Raw genomic sequence first — 16,086 nt, forward strand, 5'->3', positions numbered from 1 at the left:
TAAGTTCCTGGCTAGGTGGCAGGGGCCCTACAAGGTACTCGAGAAAATTGGAGATGCAAACTACAAGGTATACCAGCCAGGACGGCAAAAGCCAGAGCAGGTTTACCATGTGACTTTACTCAAACCGTGGAAAGATAGGGAAACCTGTACAGAAGACAGCCCGCGGCCGGGTTTTCTAGGAGAAGAGGTACAGGCCCCTCTGTCTGATGCAAGAGAGGCGGCTGCCACAGTAAAAACTGCTGACAGCCTCTCCTCTAAACAGACTCAGGAGGCCAGGGAGTTCATTAGTCGGAACATGAATGTGTTCTCGGACCTCCCTGTGTCTGAAATAAAACCATACCGGGTACCCGAGGTTCGGCAACAGGCCACATTGGAGGAGGTGCAGCTAATGTTGCAGCTAGACGTCATTGAGGAGTCAAAAAGTGAGTGGGCCAGTCCTATAGTATTGATACCCAAGCTAGACGGGACATTGCAGTTTTGTAAAAACTTTGAAAACTTAACAAGGTTTCCAAATTCGATGCGTATCCCATGTCCCAGGTGGATTAGCTCATCGAGGGGTTAGGACAAGCCTCGTATTTTTCTGTTTTGGACCTCACAAAAGGGTACTGGCAGGCAGTGATGGTCAGTTTGCAGTGTTCGCCAGCGAACAATGCGGGCTGCCATCTTTATTAAGGTAGACTCACCCGACCGGCGATGCACAGGTAAGCCCTTACCTGTGCAGGGAGCCGGTCTGAAATCAAATGCAGTGACCGGGAGCAGGCTGTTCTGAGAACAGCCGACGGGGGCCTTCATCGGGCTGTTCTCGGAACTGCCTGCTCCCGGTGACTGCATTTGATTTCAGACCGGCTCCCGTCACAGGCACAGGTAAGGGCTTACCTGTGCATCGCCCTATGGGTGAGTCTACCTTACTAAAGATGGCAGCCCGCATGTGTTCGCTGGTGAACACTGCAAACTGACTGCTAACAAAGAGAAAATTGCCTTCATCACGCCCGAGGGGCTGTATCAATATATGGTCTTACCCTTTGGTCTACATGGCACCCCTGCCACTTTTCAGCGACTAATGGACATCGTGCTTCGTCCATATGGTCGGTACACTTCGGTTTACCTGGACAATATTGTCAGCCACAGTACTGACTGGGAAAGTCACCTACCCAAAGTGCAGGCTGTAGTGGACTCCTTTCGAAAAGCTTGCCTAACCGCTAACCCCCAAAAAATGTGCGATAGGGTTAGAAGAGTCTAATTACCTGGGGTATGTCATTGGGCGCGGAATCATCAAACCCCAAGTGAACAAAATAGAGGCGATATGGAATTGTCCCCAACCTGTCATCACTAGGCAAATAAAGTCATTCCTGGGAATGGTGGACTATTACATGAGGTTTGCTCCCCACTTTGCCACTCTGGCCGCGCCCTTGACAGGACAGGAAGTCAATGATGGTGTGCTGGGATGATCGGGCGGAGGAGGCTTTCTCCACTTTAAAGTTGGCCCTGTGCGGGTCCCCTTTTTTGGTGACACCTTACTTCAAAAGGGAGTTTATAGTACAGACAAATGCCTCCGAAGTAGGCTTCGGTGCTGTACTGTCTCAGGAAGTCAACGGGGAGGAGCATACCGTTGACTTCCCCAGCCGTAAGCTCACCCCAGCGGAGACCCGTTATAGTATAGTGGAGAGAGAGTGCCTGGCTATCAAGTGGGCACTCGAGTCTCTCCGCTATTATTTATTGGGGAGAAAATTCCGCCTGGTGACTGACCACTGCCCTCTTAAGTGGATGAGCCAGGCCAAGGACATAAATGGCTGGGTCACCAGATGGTTTCTCTCCCTACAAAACTTTAAGTTTTCAGTGGAACACAGGGTAGGCCGGTTACAGGGAAACACGGATGCCCTGTCCCGAGTACACTGTCTGGCGTGTGTACATCTCTTAACAGTTGTTCTAGAGATGTGTCTGCTGCTAGAACTCTGTGTGGCATTGACCTGGTCTCTAATCTGAGCTGCTGTCAACCTGCGATTTCTGAGGCTGGTGACTCGGATGAACTTATCCTCCGCAGCAGAGGTGACTCTTGGTCTTCCTTTCCTGGGGTGGTCCGCATGTGAGCCAGTTTCTTTGTAGCGCTTGATGTTTTTTGTGACTGCACTTGGGGACACTTTCAAAGTTTTCCCAATTTTTCGGACTGACTGACCTTCATTTCTTAAAGTAATGATGGCCACTCGTTTTTTTTTACTTAGCTGCTTTTTTCTTGCCATAATACAAATTCTAACAGTCTATTCAGTAGGAATATCAGCTGTGTATCCACCTGACTTCTCCACAATGCAACTGATGGTCCCAACCCCATTTATAAGGCAAGAAATCCCACTTATTAAACCTGACAGGGTACACCTGTGAAGGGAAAATCATTTCAGGTGACTACCTCTTGAAGCTCATCAAGAGAATGCCAAGAGTGTGCAAAGCAGTAATCAAAGCAAAAGGTGGCTACATTGAAGAACCTAGAATATGACATATTTTCAGTTGTTTCACACTTTTTTGTTATGTATATAATTCCACATGTGTTAGTTTTGATGCCTTCAGTGTGAATCTACAATTTTCATAGTCATGAAAATAAAGAAAACTCTTTTAATGAGAAGGTGTGTCCAAACTTTTGGTCTGTACTGTATATATATATATATATATATATGTGTGTGTGTATATATATATATATATATATACATGGGTGAATAAACACTACCTGTTTTACTGAAGAAACCGTTTGGAGTGCTGTCCGATTTTTTCTATTGTCTACAAGTGGGTAAGCTCCAGTTACCGTACTTGGACTTTGCACCCGCTTTTGTTTGTTTCAAAGGTGGTGCTGCCAGTAGTTTTTTATACTATATATATATATATATATATATATATATACATATATATTTTTTTTTGCGAGTACCTATCCTCTAAATAGGTCATTAGTATCTGGTTGGTGACGATCAGTTGTTTGAGAAGGCAATTCGCAGTAGCACCACAGCGTTCTCTCAGTTCACCAAGCACAGAGACATACATTGTATAGTGGCCATGCTTCGTATCTCAGCTCAGCCCCATTCACTTCATGTGACCCATGGCCACCAGTTAAAAAATCCTGGAAAATCCTTTTAAAGATTTTAAAAGATAACTGTCTTATTATTATTTTTTGTATTGGATTGTGGTGATTTATATCACCTTGGTGGCCCTATTTCAACTTTTCACTGTGTATTCAATTACCCCTTAATTCCACATTTTTGTTCCCTGTACTGCCTATTTTTTCCTGTGCTTAAAATAGGGTTGCTAGGCTGGTCCGTCTATCTGTTGAAGGACGGAGGACACAGAAGCTGGCTGCATTACTGACAGCCAGGGACTGTAAGTAAATGATTAAAGCCAGGTCCTCCCCAGCAGCTGATAACAGTTCCTGGGCTGTGTGCACTACTCCCTGTCCCTGCGCTTGGCAGACGCTCCCTCACTCAGCAGAGCTGGAGAATGCAGAGTTGAAGCAGCGCAGACCAGGGAAGGGAGATCTACCATCTGCTCAGTGTATAAATGAAAGCAACATGTGGTAAGAGGACCCCTTTGTGCTGCAGGAGATGAACCCTTTAGGGGGGAGGGCTCTGGTTACTGACACTTTTGGGGGGCTATTGTTACTGGCTAGTGAGGGCAGGCGGGATTAGCCTCAGGGTGAGGGCAGTGGCGGCCATCTTAACTGAATAGTGAAATTGCAGTTTTATGCAGACTGGATGCTAAGCACTGAATCTTATTAAATATGGGGTAAGTCAGTCTAATAGTAACGAATTCTGGAATATCATGTTATTAGTAACTACATATATGAAAATTGAAATTAGGGTCTAAATGTGACAGTTATCCTTTAAAGCCCAACATGTAGTTATAGATGAGGTTAAAATAGATATCTTATACTTGGTGAATATGGTTGATGGGTAACGAGCATGGCAGCTTATATCCTAAATCATAAATACATATTCTCATAAACCCAATAAAATAATAGGAATGCCACTGGCTTTGAAGAGACAATGAAAATTTTGTTTTAACAAAAATATAATTTAATATTCATAAATCTTCTATTATTGAAATATAAATAAGTACAAAAATGACATATCATACAGTTTCTGCAACATTTCTTAAAGGAACCCACTACTGTGATTCATCATCTATTGTAAAGCCATTGTTAACATATGATTTATTATCTTCAGAGTTGGGATTTATGTCCTGTGTTATTTCATCTGTGGATCCAGAAAAGCCCATATTAACAAGCCCCTTCTTGTGCCTCTGCTGAACTTGGTCAAATATTTGGAAAACCTGCAAAATATAATAATTTGAATTAGCGAAAAGGTTTTCTGATTTTAAATATAAGCTGAGATGAATATGTCTATCGCATTCTGATGGATAACTACACCACGCGTAGACAATGGAAATATTGTGCCAGAAAAAAAAATATAATATCACAATATCGGATTACATGTGACTTAGGAACTATGCCAACTCTGAAGAATGCAATGTCACCAGTTTCTATTTTTGTGCAGTCTACCACAGTAGAAGCAATATTTTCAGGAGAAGCCCCATCACATAGCACACCATCAACCTGAAATGATAGATGCATTAGGCTATTGTTTTTTACCCGTAAACTTAACCAGCTAAATATCTATGTATTTCTAGTTACCTTATCTCCTAATTTTGCATAGACTTGATTGTGATGAGTAGTGTCTGCTTCTCCAGAAGGATTGGCTGATGTGACAGCGATGGGACCAACCTACAGAACAAATATAAAAGCTTAATCTTAGTTTTTCTGCAGTAAATGTAGTTTATAAAAAAGCGGCTATATATGAATTTCACTTTTTAATAACATCTGTGTGAAGAAATACCATATTTTCATACTTTTAGAAGGAAATTGACTTTTATTCTTACCATATCAATTAAGTGAGTAGTCACTGCACAATCTGGTATCCGTATAGCAATGCTCTGAGGTGTTCCAATGTATTTTGCAGAATCATGAGCGCCTAACACATCCAACCATGGTCCTATGAATGAAATATATACATTATTATTAAGACAGCTTTGGTATAATGCAAATGTAATGGACCTGTGGAATGATATATATATCCATCTTATATAGATAGAGGATGTAGACTGAAGAGATGACTTGTGAACATGGTACACACTATGGTAGGTATTCACCTCTTGGGATAACAAGACTGATGGATGAGGGCCAAGCTGCTTCCATGAAATCCCATAACAAAGGACTTAGCAAATGTTTGGCAGATTTTAATTGCTGTAGGCTTGAAATTCACAGAGACATTGGTCGATCTTGAGCTTGACGTTTTGTTCTGCAAAAGGGCAACATTAATCTCATAGAAAATTTGTTGTTTGCAGCATACAATATACTTCATCTATTTCCTCTGCCATACTGACTTATAACAATATTTATGTTATTTAGATTTCTGATGGCTGCTTTAATATATTCTGTTTGCATCAAAATATACTGGATTAATATAACACACTGTGTGCTCTTTTTTTTATGTATTCCTGCAATTTTCTTAAAGGAACGCTTTAGGCTAATTTCTGGGACACATGATATTATGGGCTGAGATGGTGGTGTATGACAGGGGTTTGTTTTTGCTATTCTAATAACCCCTGTTTAATGGACTGACCCTTAATAAACTGTGTATATGTTATGCCCGGAGTGTAACTATAAAGATATTTTCAGAAATCCCATTACACACAGTATCTGAACATACTTGTATGCCTTCTCCACTGCTTCTGGCTGATTGCAAGCTGCCACCAGGACGTACACCGTGTCTGTAGGTATGCCACATATCCCTCCATTTTTCATGATTTCTACAAAAGCAGGAACAACAATTAAAATCATGTAAATCTATTGAACAATCATATCTTTGAATCAATACTTTACACTCCTGTAAAAAAAAAAAACTTTTAAAATGCATTAAATTAATTTGCAATTGTTTTTGTGCTCCGATCTCACCTGCAATTTTTTGTACTGAGCTGGTCCTTGTAGAAATTAGATGAGGACATTTGGATCTGTCATTTGTAAAACCGCTAATTTTGATGAAAGGGCTGCCAACTGGTATAAGGGGAGCCTCAAAAGTGGAATTATGAAGGGTTGAAAGAAATAAGTAGAAACCAGCAAGACCAAATATAATAGTAACAGCAATATCATAGCCCAGAGGAAGTGCATTGATAGCATCAAGAAGAAAGCTGATTAAAATGAGTTGGAAGGTGAGAGCATACGCAAACCAGGCTTTAGTTAGGAAAAGTGTGCTGAAAACAATAAAGCTATTAAAGAGAATGAAACATATAATTCCTACGGAAGTGTTGAAACCCCTGCTTGTGCTATAGATTCCACTATAACGAAAAATTCCCCATATTACCCACATTACTCCGTACAGAATGAAGGCACTACTTTCAAGTGTCTTGCCACGGGAGAAAGCTACTGACCCACAAATAAGATTATAAATTCCTCCAGCAACTACAACCCATGGTAAGACAACTGTAACCAAAGGTTCTCCAGGGTTCCCTGGCATTGTCATGGCAAAGGCAGCCAAAATACTGCAGGCATGAGCAAGGATTTCGGCGTCTCCATACTTGGAATAACCAAGGTAGGGTTCAATTATATCTTTATCCTTGCGGAGCTTGAAAATGCTATTGTTAGTGAACAGTTTCTTAATGGTACCCTCACCTGTTGGGATAGTCATAGATGACTTTGCATTGTATAAAGTGATTAGCACTACAATGGCTGAAACAATGTATATTGCGATATTAACTCCCTGTGGTCCTCCATAAAAAAATCCATGTGGGTTACAAGCTAATGAAATGCAGTAGGCAACATAGAACAATAAATATATTGATTGTATAAGACTTTGAATACTTGTAAAAAGAGCAAGGACAACAAATAGTAGAGTGAAAACTACCAAGAATGAAAGGGGGTAATTTAACTGACCAGTGTTCAAGAACTGATACAGTAGAGAGTAGCCTTCTGCATATCTCAAAATGGAGAAAAATGCAATATGTGTGGCCTCTAGCATGTGATAATTACGATATGAAAGGATACAGATAACAGTCTGGTAGACAGCAGCCGTCCATAGCCATGCTACCTGACCAACAAAAAGGCTACTGGTTATTCCAAGGAGTTTGCAGCCAAACACACTAGAGGCGGCCATGTTAAGGATGAAACCTGTAGCTATCAATGCTACCTTACTGGAACCTGTAGAGGCTTCCTGCTCATTGCTTTTGTTAGTTATGTCTGTTCCTGGTAAAATAACATGCTTCTTGTTAACACGATGGAGAGTCCGACCACCAATAAAGTATATCCCAAGTAATACTACAATCAGATAATTACATGCCACTGCTGAGGTGCCTATTCTGCCATCATGGAATAGAACTATCTCATGAATGCTGGAAAGAGAAAGTGTGATAGATATCAGAGCAAGGACAATTTCCTTTTGAAGGATCCCCACTATACCAATAATAAACAGCCCCAGGAAAAATGCTACTAAGCCAGGAACTATAGCATTTCTCATTTCAGAGTTGCTGATGACATTGGTTCCTTTCAGTATCAAGTTGACTCCGTATCCACACCATAGAGCTGAAACCGTCCAATAAAATGAGACCCACAGTGGTACATGACCTTGAATATTCTGGATTCCTATAATGGAAATGACAATGTAGTTATAGAATGAAAATTATATTAAAATTCAATACTTTATTCTAATCAGTTGCATTTTAAAGGTATGTTGATCCCTAAAAACAATATCCCTGGTCCCCCCCAATGCACTTTTTCTTAACCTCCGCAGCCTGATGTTGTGTGGTATGTGATTGTACCAACCACTCTGCAGAGGTAAACCAGAACTCGTGGGAGAACACAAAGCAGGAGCAACATGGAATATAAATGGCAAGCATCTTACATTTAAATATTATAATTAGAGATGAGAGATGTTATCAAAAATTAAGTTCAACTGCTTTGCCGAAGTTCACAAAGAAGTTTGATTCACTACAAATTACTTAGTCACGAATCGCATTCCATTGTATGTAGCAGGTGCAATGTCAGGGAACGGTGATCGCGCCATCCCTGACATTCAACCCCTCAGATGCCCCGTTCAACACGGCATCTGACGTTCAGGCCTTTCACAGGTAAACCAGGGGTCTTGATTGAAGAAAACGCGTCAAATCTTGCGCACGCTGACCTAATGACGTCATTAAACTCCTCTCCGTGAACAAATAGATAAGGTGAGTATTTATTTTTTACTTTTTTTACTGCCATTTCAGAAAAAATTAATTCGTTACCACAAAACCCCACGAAATTCTGATTTCTGGTGAATTACATTTTTCCTGAAATTCGTATGGAAGTCAATTCGTTTAATTTCCATTCACTCAACATTAATTATAATACATAGTGGGTACACTGGTGCGCAATTGGTATTATTTTCAGGAGATTGTGCATTATTCTTCATTGAATTTACATATTTAGCATGTTTTTTAGCACGTAAAAATGTTATTAACTTAATTTAAATTGTAATTACTGCACAGTAATCTTCCATAAACGGTCAATCAGACGTGCTCTTTCACCACACTTGACACTTTTTTTTTTTAAGTAGGCAGGCCATGCGTGGGAAGGATGGGGCCCAATAAATGTATTGGTGGAATACAATTTATTGCGTCCCAATAAATGTAACATTGTTTACACTAGAAAGCTGGCATATTTTTCACCTGGCACATGGACATCTCATTGTAGAGAAGGTCAGAAGACAAACCTCCACTAATCAGACTTTGATTTTAAGCCTCAGATACTTAGGTATCTTGAAAAGAATTGCTATAGAAGCCAAGTGGTATTATTATTTTCCTAGAGGTAATATGTTATAGCAATTTGCCCTTTATGAATTGATTTAAAGCTGTACATCTTCCCTGAGTGCATGAACCCTTAGGCTATGATTAGATGCTACAATTTCCTTCAGTCAGTAGTTTATTACCTTATTAATAAAAGTTAAAAGTTTACAAAAAAAATCTCATAGTTATTCATATCATCGGCACATATTTAAAGTCTCGGAACTGGATATATTTCAGTGGGAACAATTCTAGATATTGCAGTCAGTGATCACATTGAAGAACTCAATACTTTCTAGTCTTCTAACTACTTACAGACAACACGGCATATGCGACTGTACAGATACATGTATACATTGTGTATCCCCTATAGTATTAATGAAAATCTGTCACCACCTTTACGCTGTCCTCCAATCCCTGTTGGACAGCTTTTTCTTTATTAATATGTATAGAGAGAAAGCTGTCAATCATGGGCTGAAGGTTGGGGTTAGCCGAAAACTCATCAATTTGGGGCTTATGTATAAAACTGAGAGAAATCATTTGATGCAACTAATAAGGTTTAAGTATCTTTAAAACTATGACCCCCACACACATAACAGACAGAATGATGGAATTGGTGTCTGTCACTGCTGTCAGGGAAGGTAGCATGAAATATTATACCCAATAACTACTGCACTTCAAGTAAACAGTTAAGTTGATATAACTAGTGAATAAATCCATACCTGCATATCCTAAAATAGCTGCCAATATAAGGAGGAGGATGCCCAGGGCATTTGGAGGTATAAGAGAAGCAGATGCACCAACACTGTAATATTCTACTGATAGAAGCAAACTCCCTAAAACAGAAGAATCAAACATTACTGAAGTATGCAAACTGTAAATATAAACAGGGATATATGCTGGAAGAGAACAGGTTAAATATCCCTACCTGCACTAACAGCCAGGACACCTATGCTGAGATAGAGCGACTCTCTTCTGTTCTTAGAGTCAGTCATAGCTGCTGCAGGTCTCAGACTTTACTCAGACTCATGAAGAACCTGATCTCCTCTCAGAGTCTTTATACTGCATGACATCATCCTTCCCACCCACAACCAGAGCAGTCCAGGTGACACATCTGCTTTATTTACTGCTCTAGACTCTCTCCTCTTCCTCTGGCTACAAGTAAAAGATACAGGTTTATCCAGCTCCAGTGCACCATCATGAGCAATAAGAGGGATGCCACTATTTCAGTATCAAATTATACATAAGGATGATGTGTCATTCTGTATATCCAGCTGAACATCATTTTCTAGGCATTACTCTTGGTAGTTCTAGGAACAATAATCATTATCAACCAGTAGTCTTCATTTATTAGCAATTCTGTTACACAATGTGGTAAACAGATCTGAGTGAATTTCCAAAAATTTGTTTCCAGTCCAGTTCGCCATATATCGACCTGAATCAAATGTATTCCAGTTACCCTGAAAAGTCATCAATAAGACTGTATCCATACACTTTGAGGGCTCTTTAGACAAGACAGCATTAGTAATGACAAATGGGTAAACGGATAGTACTAGGTGCTAACAAGCAGCCTGGGTGTAAAAAGTTTTAATAAAAAAACTATCCAAAAATTATCTCTTTTTGGTGGCAAATGTTGTCTACTGACTATGTTAAGCAATTTGTGCAGAATGAATTACAAAGTTTCATATTTTCTGCATAATTGAGGCTAAGAATAGGCATTTGTATCATAGGGCTGGGGTGGCTGGCATGGCCGGTATCAGTGTTTAAAAATAAAGTCATAACTTTACTGTTTATGGTGTATATTTTTAGTGGTCTAATGTAATAATTATGTGACGTTATAAAATTGTGGTCCATTAAAAATAATTGAAACTTTCTAATTGATCATCTAAATCCGCAAAATATTTTTCAAATTTCGATAATGGTTTATTACTTTCATGAAGAGAAACAAAATAAGTATTATGCCTGAGGATGAGACGGAACTTGTCTCGGAAGCTTGCTATGGAACATCATTGCTTCTATTTTTGCTAGCCATTAAACGTTATCATACCTGTAAGACTCTTGTTTTTTATTAATGAAAGCAATAAACCTGTTTTCTACTGGATAAGACGTCACCAGACTTTTTTCTTTTGACTAGTTTTCAATACTGAAACACTTTTCTGGTAAAGTTCAAATTCCACTTCTTTTTTCTTGTTCCTATACAAAATGAAACAAGCTTTATATACTATTATATTACTAATATATACTATTCTGTATATTCTATATGCCCTGACAAAAAACATACAGATTGGGCATCATTATATCATTCACTTAGAAATTCAAATCATTTCTCTCAATTCCTATGGAAACCTTACATAGCGTAGTCACAGTACTTCATAGATCAGTATACTGAAACCATGCCTCCAGCTTTGTAATTCCAGACACAATTGTTCCAGAAATATTACATATAAAACATATAATAAACCTACACCAAAAAGAGAGATTATTTGGAAAAATTCTGTTTGTAGTCTGAGAATTCACTCTATTTCTGTTAAGTTTCTAATAGTAGGATATCAAAGAGCAAGATATTCTATTTTGCAGTGATGACATATCTTATATTTTGCTTCCTGAATTGCTTTGGAATTTCCAGCCCTGAGCTTTTAAAACGATGAAGTAATAATGTGTGACAGTCCATGCAGAGTGAAGCAAGGAAGTTTTGTTGTGAGTCATGCCGTATTCTTAAGACAGAATCAATCACTCAGGGCTATAATATTTATCCAGGAAACAAAAACTTAAAAAGCAAAAAAAATAACCAGTTACTAAGAATAGTGGCATGGGCTGGGCACTCGCCAAACTTAGTATATAAGTCAGTGTGACAAGCAGGCAGTTATATCAACAGCATTCATACATTCTTAGTACAGCTAAAGCCATCCTAGTAACTACACAATGAAGATTGACACTAACAAGATGAAGGACCTCTATGACACCAATGGCTATCTGACATCTATCGATGTATTAGATGAGAAGGAATTGCACCAAGCCCAGAAGGAGCATGCAAAGCTGGAAGAAAAGTTTGGTAAGTTTGCAAATGATCCAGAAATACGTAGTGTATACTGTATCATTATCCATGATCAGATTTTTTTTTTTTAAGGGGAAATACTTTGAGTTATAGAAAAGATTAGCTGATTCCAACATATTTTATATTTCAGGTAAAGAGTACACTCAGTACAATCTACACAATATCCACATGCAGTATGAGTGGGTCATGAGACTAGCAACCCATCCCAATCTACTGGAAGCAATCACAGCTGTCTTGGGTCCCAATGTCATTCTTCTGGACTCAAGATTTATCTGTAAATATCCCTCCTCTGAGGTTCCACACAAAGAAAACACTGCCCCTTATGTTGCCTGGCATCAGGATATCAAGTGAGTATGGGAGCTGGTAGACTTTTATGGCCACTGGATAATCTGCTGGTTCTAAGTGTGTAACCTAAATATGGCTTTCTTATATCTTCATAGATACTGGGGATTTGAGGGAGGTCCAGTGGCTTCAGTATGGCTGGCATTTGATGATGTTGATGCAGAAAATGGAGTCCTACAAATAATTCCAGGTATTACCTCTTTATGGCTAAATGTATAATATAAAAAAGTTTTACATAGAAACTTACATACTTTTTTTTGCCACAGGGAGTCATAAACAGGGTATACTGGAGCACAACATTGCAGAGATTCCCGGGAACATGCTGACAGCAAACCAGGAGATTCCAAAGCACTTGGTGAATGTAGAAGATTTGGTTGAGTGTCCACTGAAAGCTGGTCAAATGTCTGTAAGTACAACCTAATGCCATCAAGACATTACGGAGATTTGTTGATCAAACTTAATATTAGAATTAACTATAACATGGAGATTCATTTTGTGTAAATGGCTATACAATATAAGTAGTATGTCTGCTCGAAGAAACTGAAACCTTAGGTATTCAATTGTTGGATATATAAATAATGCACTCTAAATGAAAGTGAAAATTAAAGTGTTATTTTGGAGAATGTAAGTGCTGGATGTGTTCGAATCTAGACCTATGACTTCTCCAGACTGCCCTATGGACCAATGATGTACATTGATCTTTATGGATATATTCCAATTCCAGGGCTGAACTTATGGATAAACAAATCTAAAAGAGCAGGAGGTGACAAGTTGCTCATGAGCTTCCATGTTAGGAGCCTGGTGTGATGTGTGATGTGTGACGTGTGTATTATACAATCTCTGTAAATGCTCATCTATACTGACAGGTGCATGATGGTCTGACTGTTCATGCCAGTGAACCCAACATGTCTGAGAGGAGAAGATGTGGATTTGTCATCCGGTATGTTCCTACCACAGCCTATCCTATTAAGGTAAGCAAACAAAACCCAGAGATTGCCTTGTGGTTGTATTGCTTTAAAGCTATTTACAGAGAAGAGATAATACTTTGTTAAGGGTCTTAAAGAGGGTTGCCATGTAACCAGAACCAGATTTATTTCCAATAAGAAGAGGTTGGTTGTCTCACCTAATAGGAGAAGTATCAGAGTTTGAGCATTGTGGGTAATGTAAAATGGCTCGCAGGCCACCTAAAATGAAAAGCGCCCAACATCCAGATTATTTAGAAAGGAGCAGCATGTAATTCAACTGAAGGCTATAATATGCTCTACAGATAGCATGAATACACAATATCATCATAAATTACAGGCTACCCCCACAGATATACCTGTAGCTACCAGTATTTAACACAGAAAAGAGGATGGCACCATAGTAAGAATAAGACAATTGGCCTACTAATATGGTGCCAGGTTGTATCACCCAGCACAGAAAGGACTGCTCCTTGTTCTTCCTCCACACCCTTTACATGACGTTTGGGCTAATTCCACGACCCTTCTTTGCCAACAAGTCACTTCCTCTAAAGAAGGGGGTTACTGGACAGGTTCTTGGGGCATGGCCTGCCTGTATGCCGTTGACAACATCTTATTTGTAAAGATGATGATCCTTATAATAATGCTGTGCATATGCAGCAGCCTGCAATGTTAATAAAGTAGAATTATCACTTATTCTAACTGACATTATGGTCATATTTCTATGACAGGACCCAGAACGTCCTAGGACCTTTCCTGCAACTGTACTGGTGGCTGGAACAGATGAATATAACCACTTTAAAGACAACGCTCCTAATTTCTTCACCAAGACATTGTAATTGTAATTCTATGTGCTGTACCATATTATATGCTAGTACTGACAATGTATTCGTACAGCTTCAATGTGAGGCCCAGGAAGCTGTACAAGAGTGATTAAATAATGTATACTACATTAGTTATTTCATAAGTATCTTATGTTATTGATGTTCTTCCATGCACATTCAGCAGTGTACAATACAAAGTTCTTTATACTTACCTTCTCACTTACAAAAGTCCATTAAATTATTTAAAGACTGATTGAAATGCAATATACAGTATTAGTGTAAAATATTGTGTTTTAATATTGTTACACTGCATTCATTATCATATAAACTGCTTTAAAATAAACTATAGTTAAAGTAAATTGATACATTTGTGTGATTTACTTTCTAGAACTATTTTCTTTCCATGTATGCCAATGAAGATACAACTAAACAGGCAATGTGTCCCCACTGCAATACATTGGACTGTCCCATAGCTACAAGTTAAAGAGTCATTGTACTTTCACACAATTTAATTTCATTTAATAGAGAATTTAAATCACTTTGTTTAAAAAATCTGCCCTGCATCCACTGGAAAAAAGCTGAAAAGTCATGACCACTAGGGGTCTCACTTTCCCCGAAGTTGCAGTCCACTGCCTGTTGTCACGCAAGATCCTTCCCAAGTTAGAGACTCAGAATACGACTGAGAGGAAGTGAGGTCATGTCAGAGCTGGTTGAGCTCCTGAGCCTGATAAAACAACTGCTTCTACACTGCTTTTGCAGATAACAGAAGTGTCCTGTTTGTCAGTATGTGTGACTTTGCCCTCCATATCTGTTCTGTGAGCTCCGGAGCTGAAAACAAACATAGCGAGAAGTACTAAGAACAACTCTAGCCACCGGTAAAAACATCTTTGGATCTTTATTTCTGTTACTTGGGTAAAATCCACAGGACAAGACACATCATGCACATGTATACACCCTGAATCAAAGGACATAACAGCAGTACAGTGCTGGCAGAATTCACAGAAGGGATATGCCCCCCCCCCCCCTGCTCCTTAGTGAAATGCACACAGCTATACAGTTGAAACAGGGAATAATATGGCTGAAAGACTTTAGGGAAGCCCAAATAAACCTCTGTTCATTCACAGTTTTGATTTTATGATTGCCATTATGAAAACCTTTTTTTTAAACTCAGTTATGCTGTAAGGCTGGCTGTACAAGGTTGTGAGTAGGGATGAGCGAACTCGAACTGTATAGTTCGGGTTCGTACCGAATTTTGGGGTGTCCGTGACACGGACCCGAACCCGGACATTTTCGTAAAAGTCCGGGTTCGGTGTTCGTCGCTTTCTTGGCGCTTTTGTGACGCTTTCTTGGCGCTTTTTGAAAGGCTGCAAAGCAGCCAATCAACAAGCGTCATACTACTTGCCCCAAGAGGCCGTCACAGCCATGCCTACTATTGGCATGGCTGTGATTGGCCAGAGCACCATGTGACCCAGCCTCTATTTAAGCTGGAGTCACATAGCGCCGCCCGTCACTCTGCTCTGATTAGCGTAGGGAGAGGTTGCGGCTGCGACAGTATGGCGAGATTAGGCAGATTAACTCCTCCAAAGGACTTCACTTGATTAATCGATCGATCTGCAGCTGTGCATCATTGAGCTGCTGAAATTCAAATGCTCACTCACTGTTTTTAGGCTGCCCAGACCGTTTGTCAGTCACTTTTTTCTGGGGTGATCGGCGGCCATTTTGTGTCTTGTGCGGTGCTGCGACCAAGTGCATCCAAGCTGCGACCAAGTGCATTTAACCCTCAATGGTGTGGTTGTTTTTTGGCTAAAGCCTACATCAGGGTGAAGCTGTCACACCAAGTGCATTTAACCAGCAATAGTCTGTTTATTTTTTGGCCATATACTACATCAGGGGCAAGCTGCGCCCGTCACCAAGTGCATTTAACCCTCAGTAGTGTGGTTCGTCAAGCTGTGACACCAAGTGCATTTAACCAGCAATAGTCTGTTCATTTTTTGGCCATATACTACATCAGGGGCAAGCTGCGCCCGTCACCAAGTGCATTTAACCCTCAGTAGTGTGGTTG

The 16,086-nt window shown here is 39.7% G+C and overlaps 2 protein-coding genes across 4 annotated transcripts; one reads left to right on the forward strand and one right to left on the reverse strand.

Annotated features, from left to right (window-relative positions):
• Window positions 1-4,091: 4,091 nt before the first annotated feature.
• On the reverse strand, window positions 4,092-9,856 carry LOC122919454 (putative threonylcarbamoyl-AMP synthase). Of its 3 annotated transcripts, XM_044268498.1 has the most exons (9): window positions 9,770-9,856; window positions 9,564-9,677; window positions 5,987-7,666; window positions 5,742-5,841; window positions 5,182-5,330; window positions 4,912-5,024; window positions 4,667-4,756; window positions 4,466-4,588; window positions 4,092-4,305 (listed from the first exon to the last, which is right to left on the reverse strand). In XM_044268498.1, the coding sequence occupies exons 5-9, from the start codon at window positions 5,225-5,227 to the stop codon at window positions 4,141-4,143; spliced, it is 537 nt and encodes a 178-aa protein (XP_044124433.1). In that variant the 5' UTR covers window positions 5,228-5,330; window positions 5,742-5,841; window positions 5,987-7,666; window positions 9,564-9,677; window positions 9,770-9,856; the 3' UTR covers window positions 4,092-4,140. The 3 variants fall into 3 exon arrangements, 1 of the variants encoding a protein (XP_044124433.1); XR_006386792.1 differs by lacking the exon at window positions 4,466-4,588 and having other exon boundaries at window positions 9,770-9,850; XR_006386791.1 differs by having other exon boundaries at window positions 4,092-4,588; window positions 9,770-9,850.
• A 1,748-nt stretch (window positions 9,857-11,604) lies between these two features.
• LOC122946862 (probable alpha-ketoglutarate-dependent hypophosphite dioxygenase) lies at window positions 11,605-14,383 on the forward strand. The gene is made up of 6 exons (XM_044306722.1): window positions 11,605-11,893; window positions 12,027-12,243; window positions 12,337-12,428; window positions 12,505-12,644; window positions 13,105-13,209; window positions 13,932-14,383. Exons 1-6 carry the CDS (start codon window positions 11,764-11,766, stop codon window positions 14,037-14,039), a joined length of 792 nt encoding a protein of 263 aa, XP_044162657.1. The 5' UTR covers window positions 11,605-11,763; the 3' UTR covers window positions 14,040-14,383.
• Window positions 14,384-16,086: the final 1,703 nt, after the last annotated feature.

This window comes from Bufo gargarizans, chromosome 9, assembly GCF_014858855.1.
Source record: "Bufo gargarizans isolate SCDJY-AF-19 chromosome 9, ASM1485885v1, whole genome shotgun sequence".
Lineage (NCBI taxonomy): Eukaryota > Metazoa > Chordata > Amphibia > Anura > Bufonidae > Bufo > Bufo gargarizans.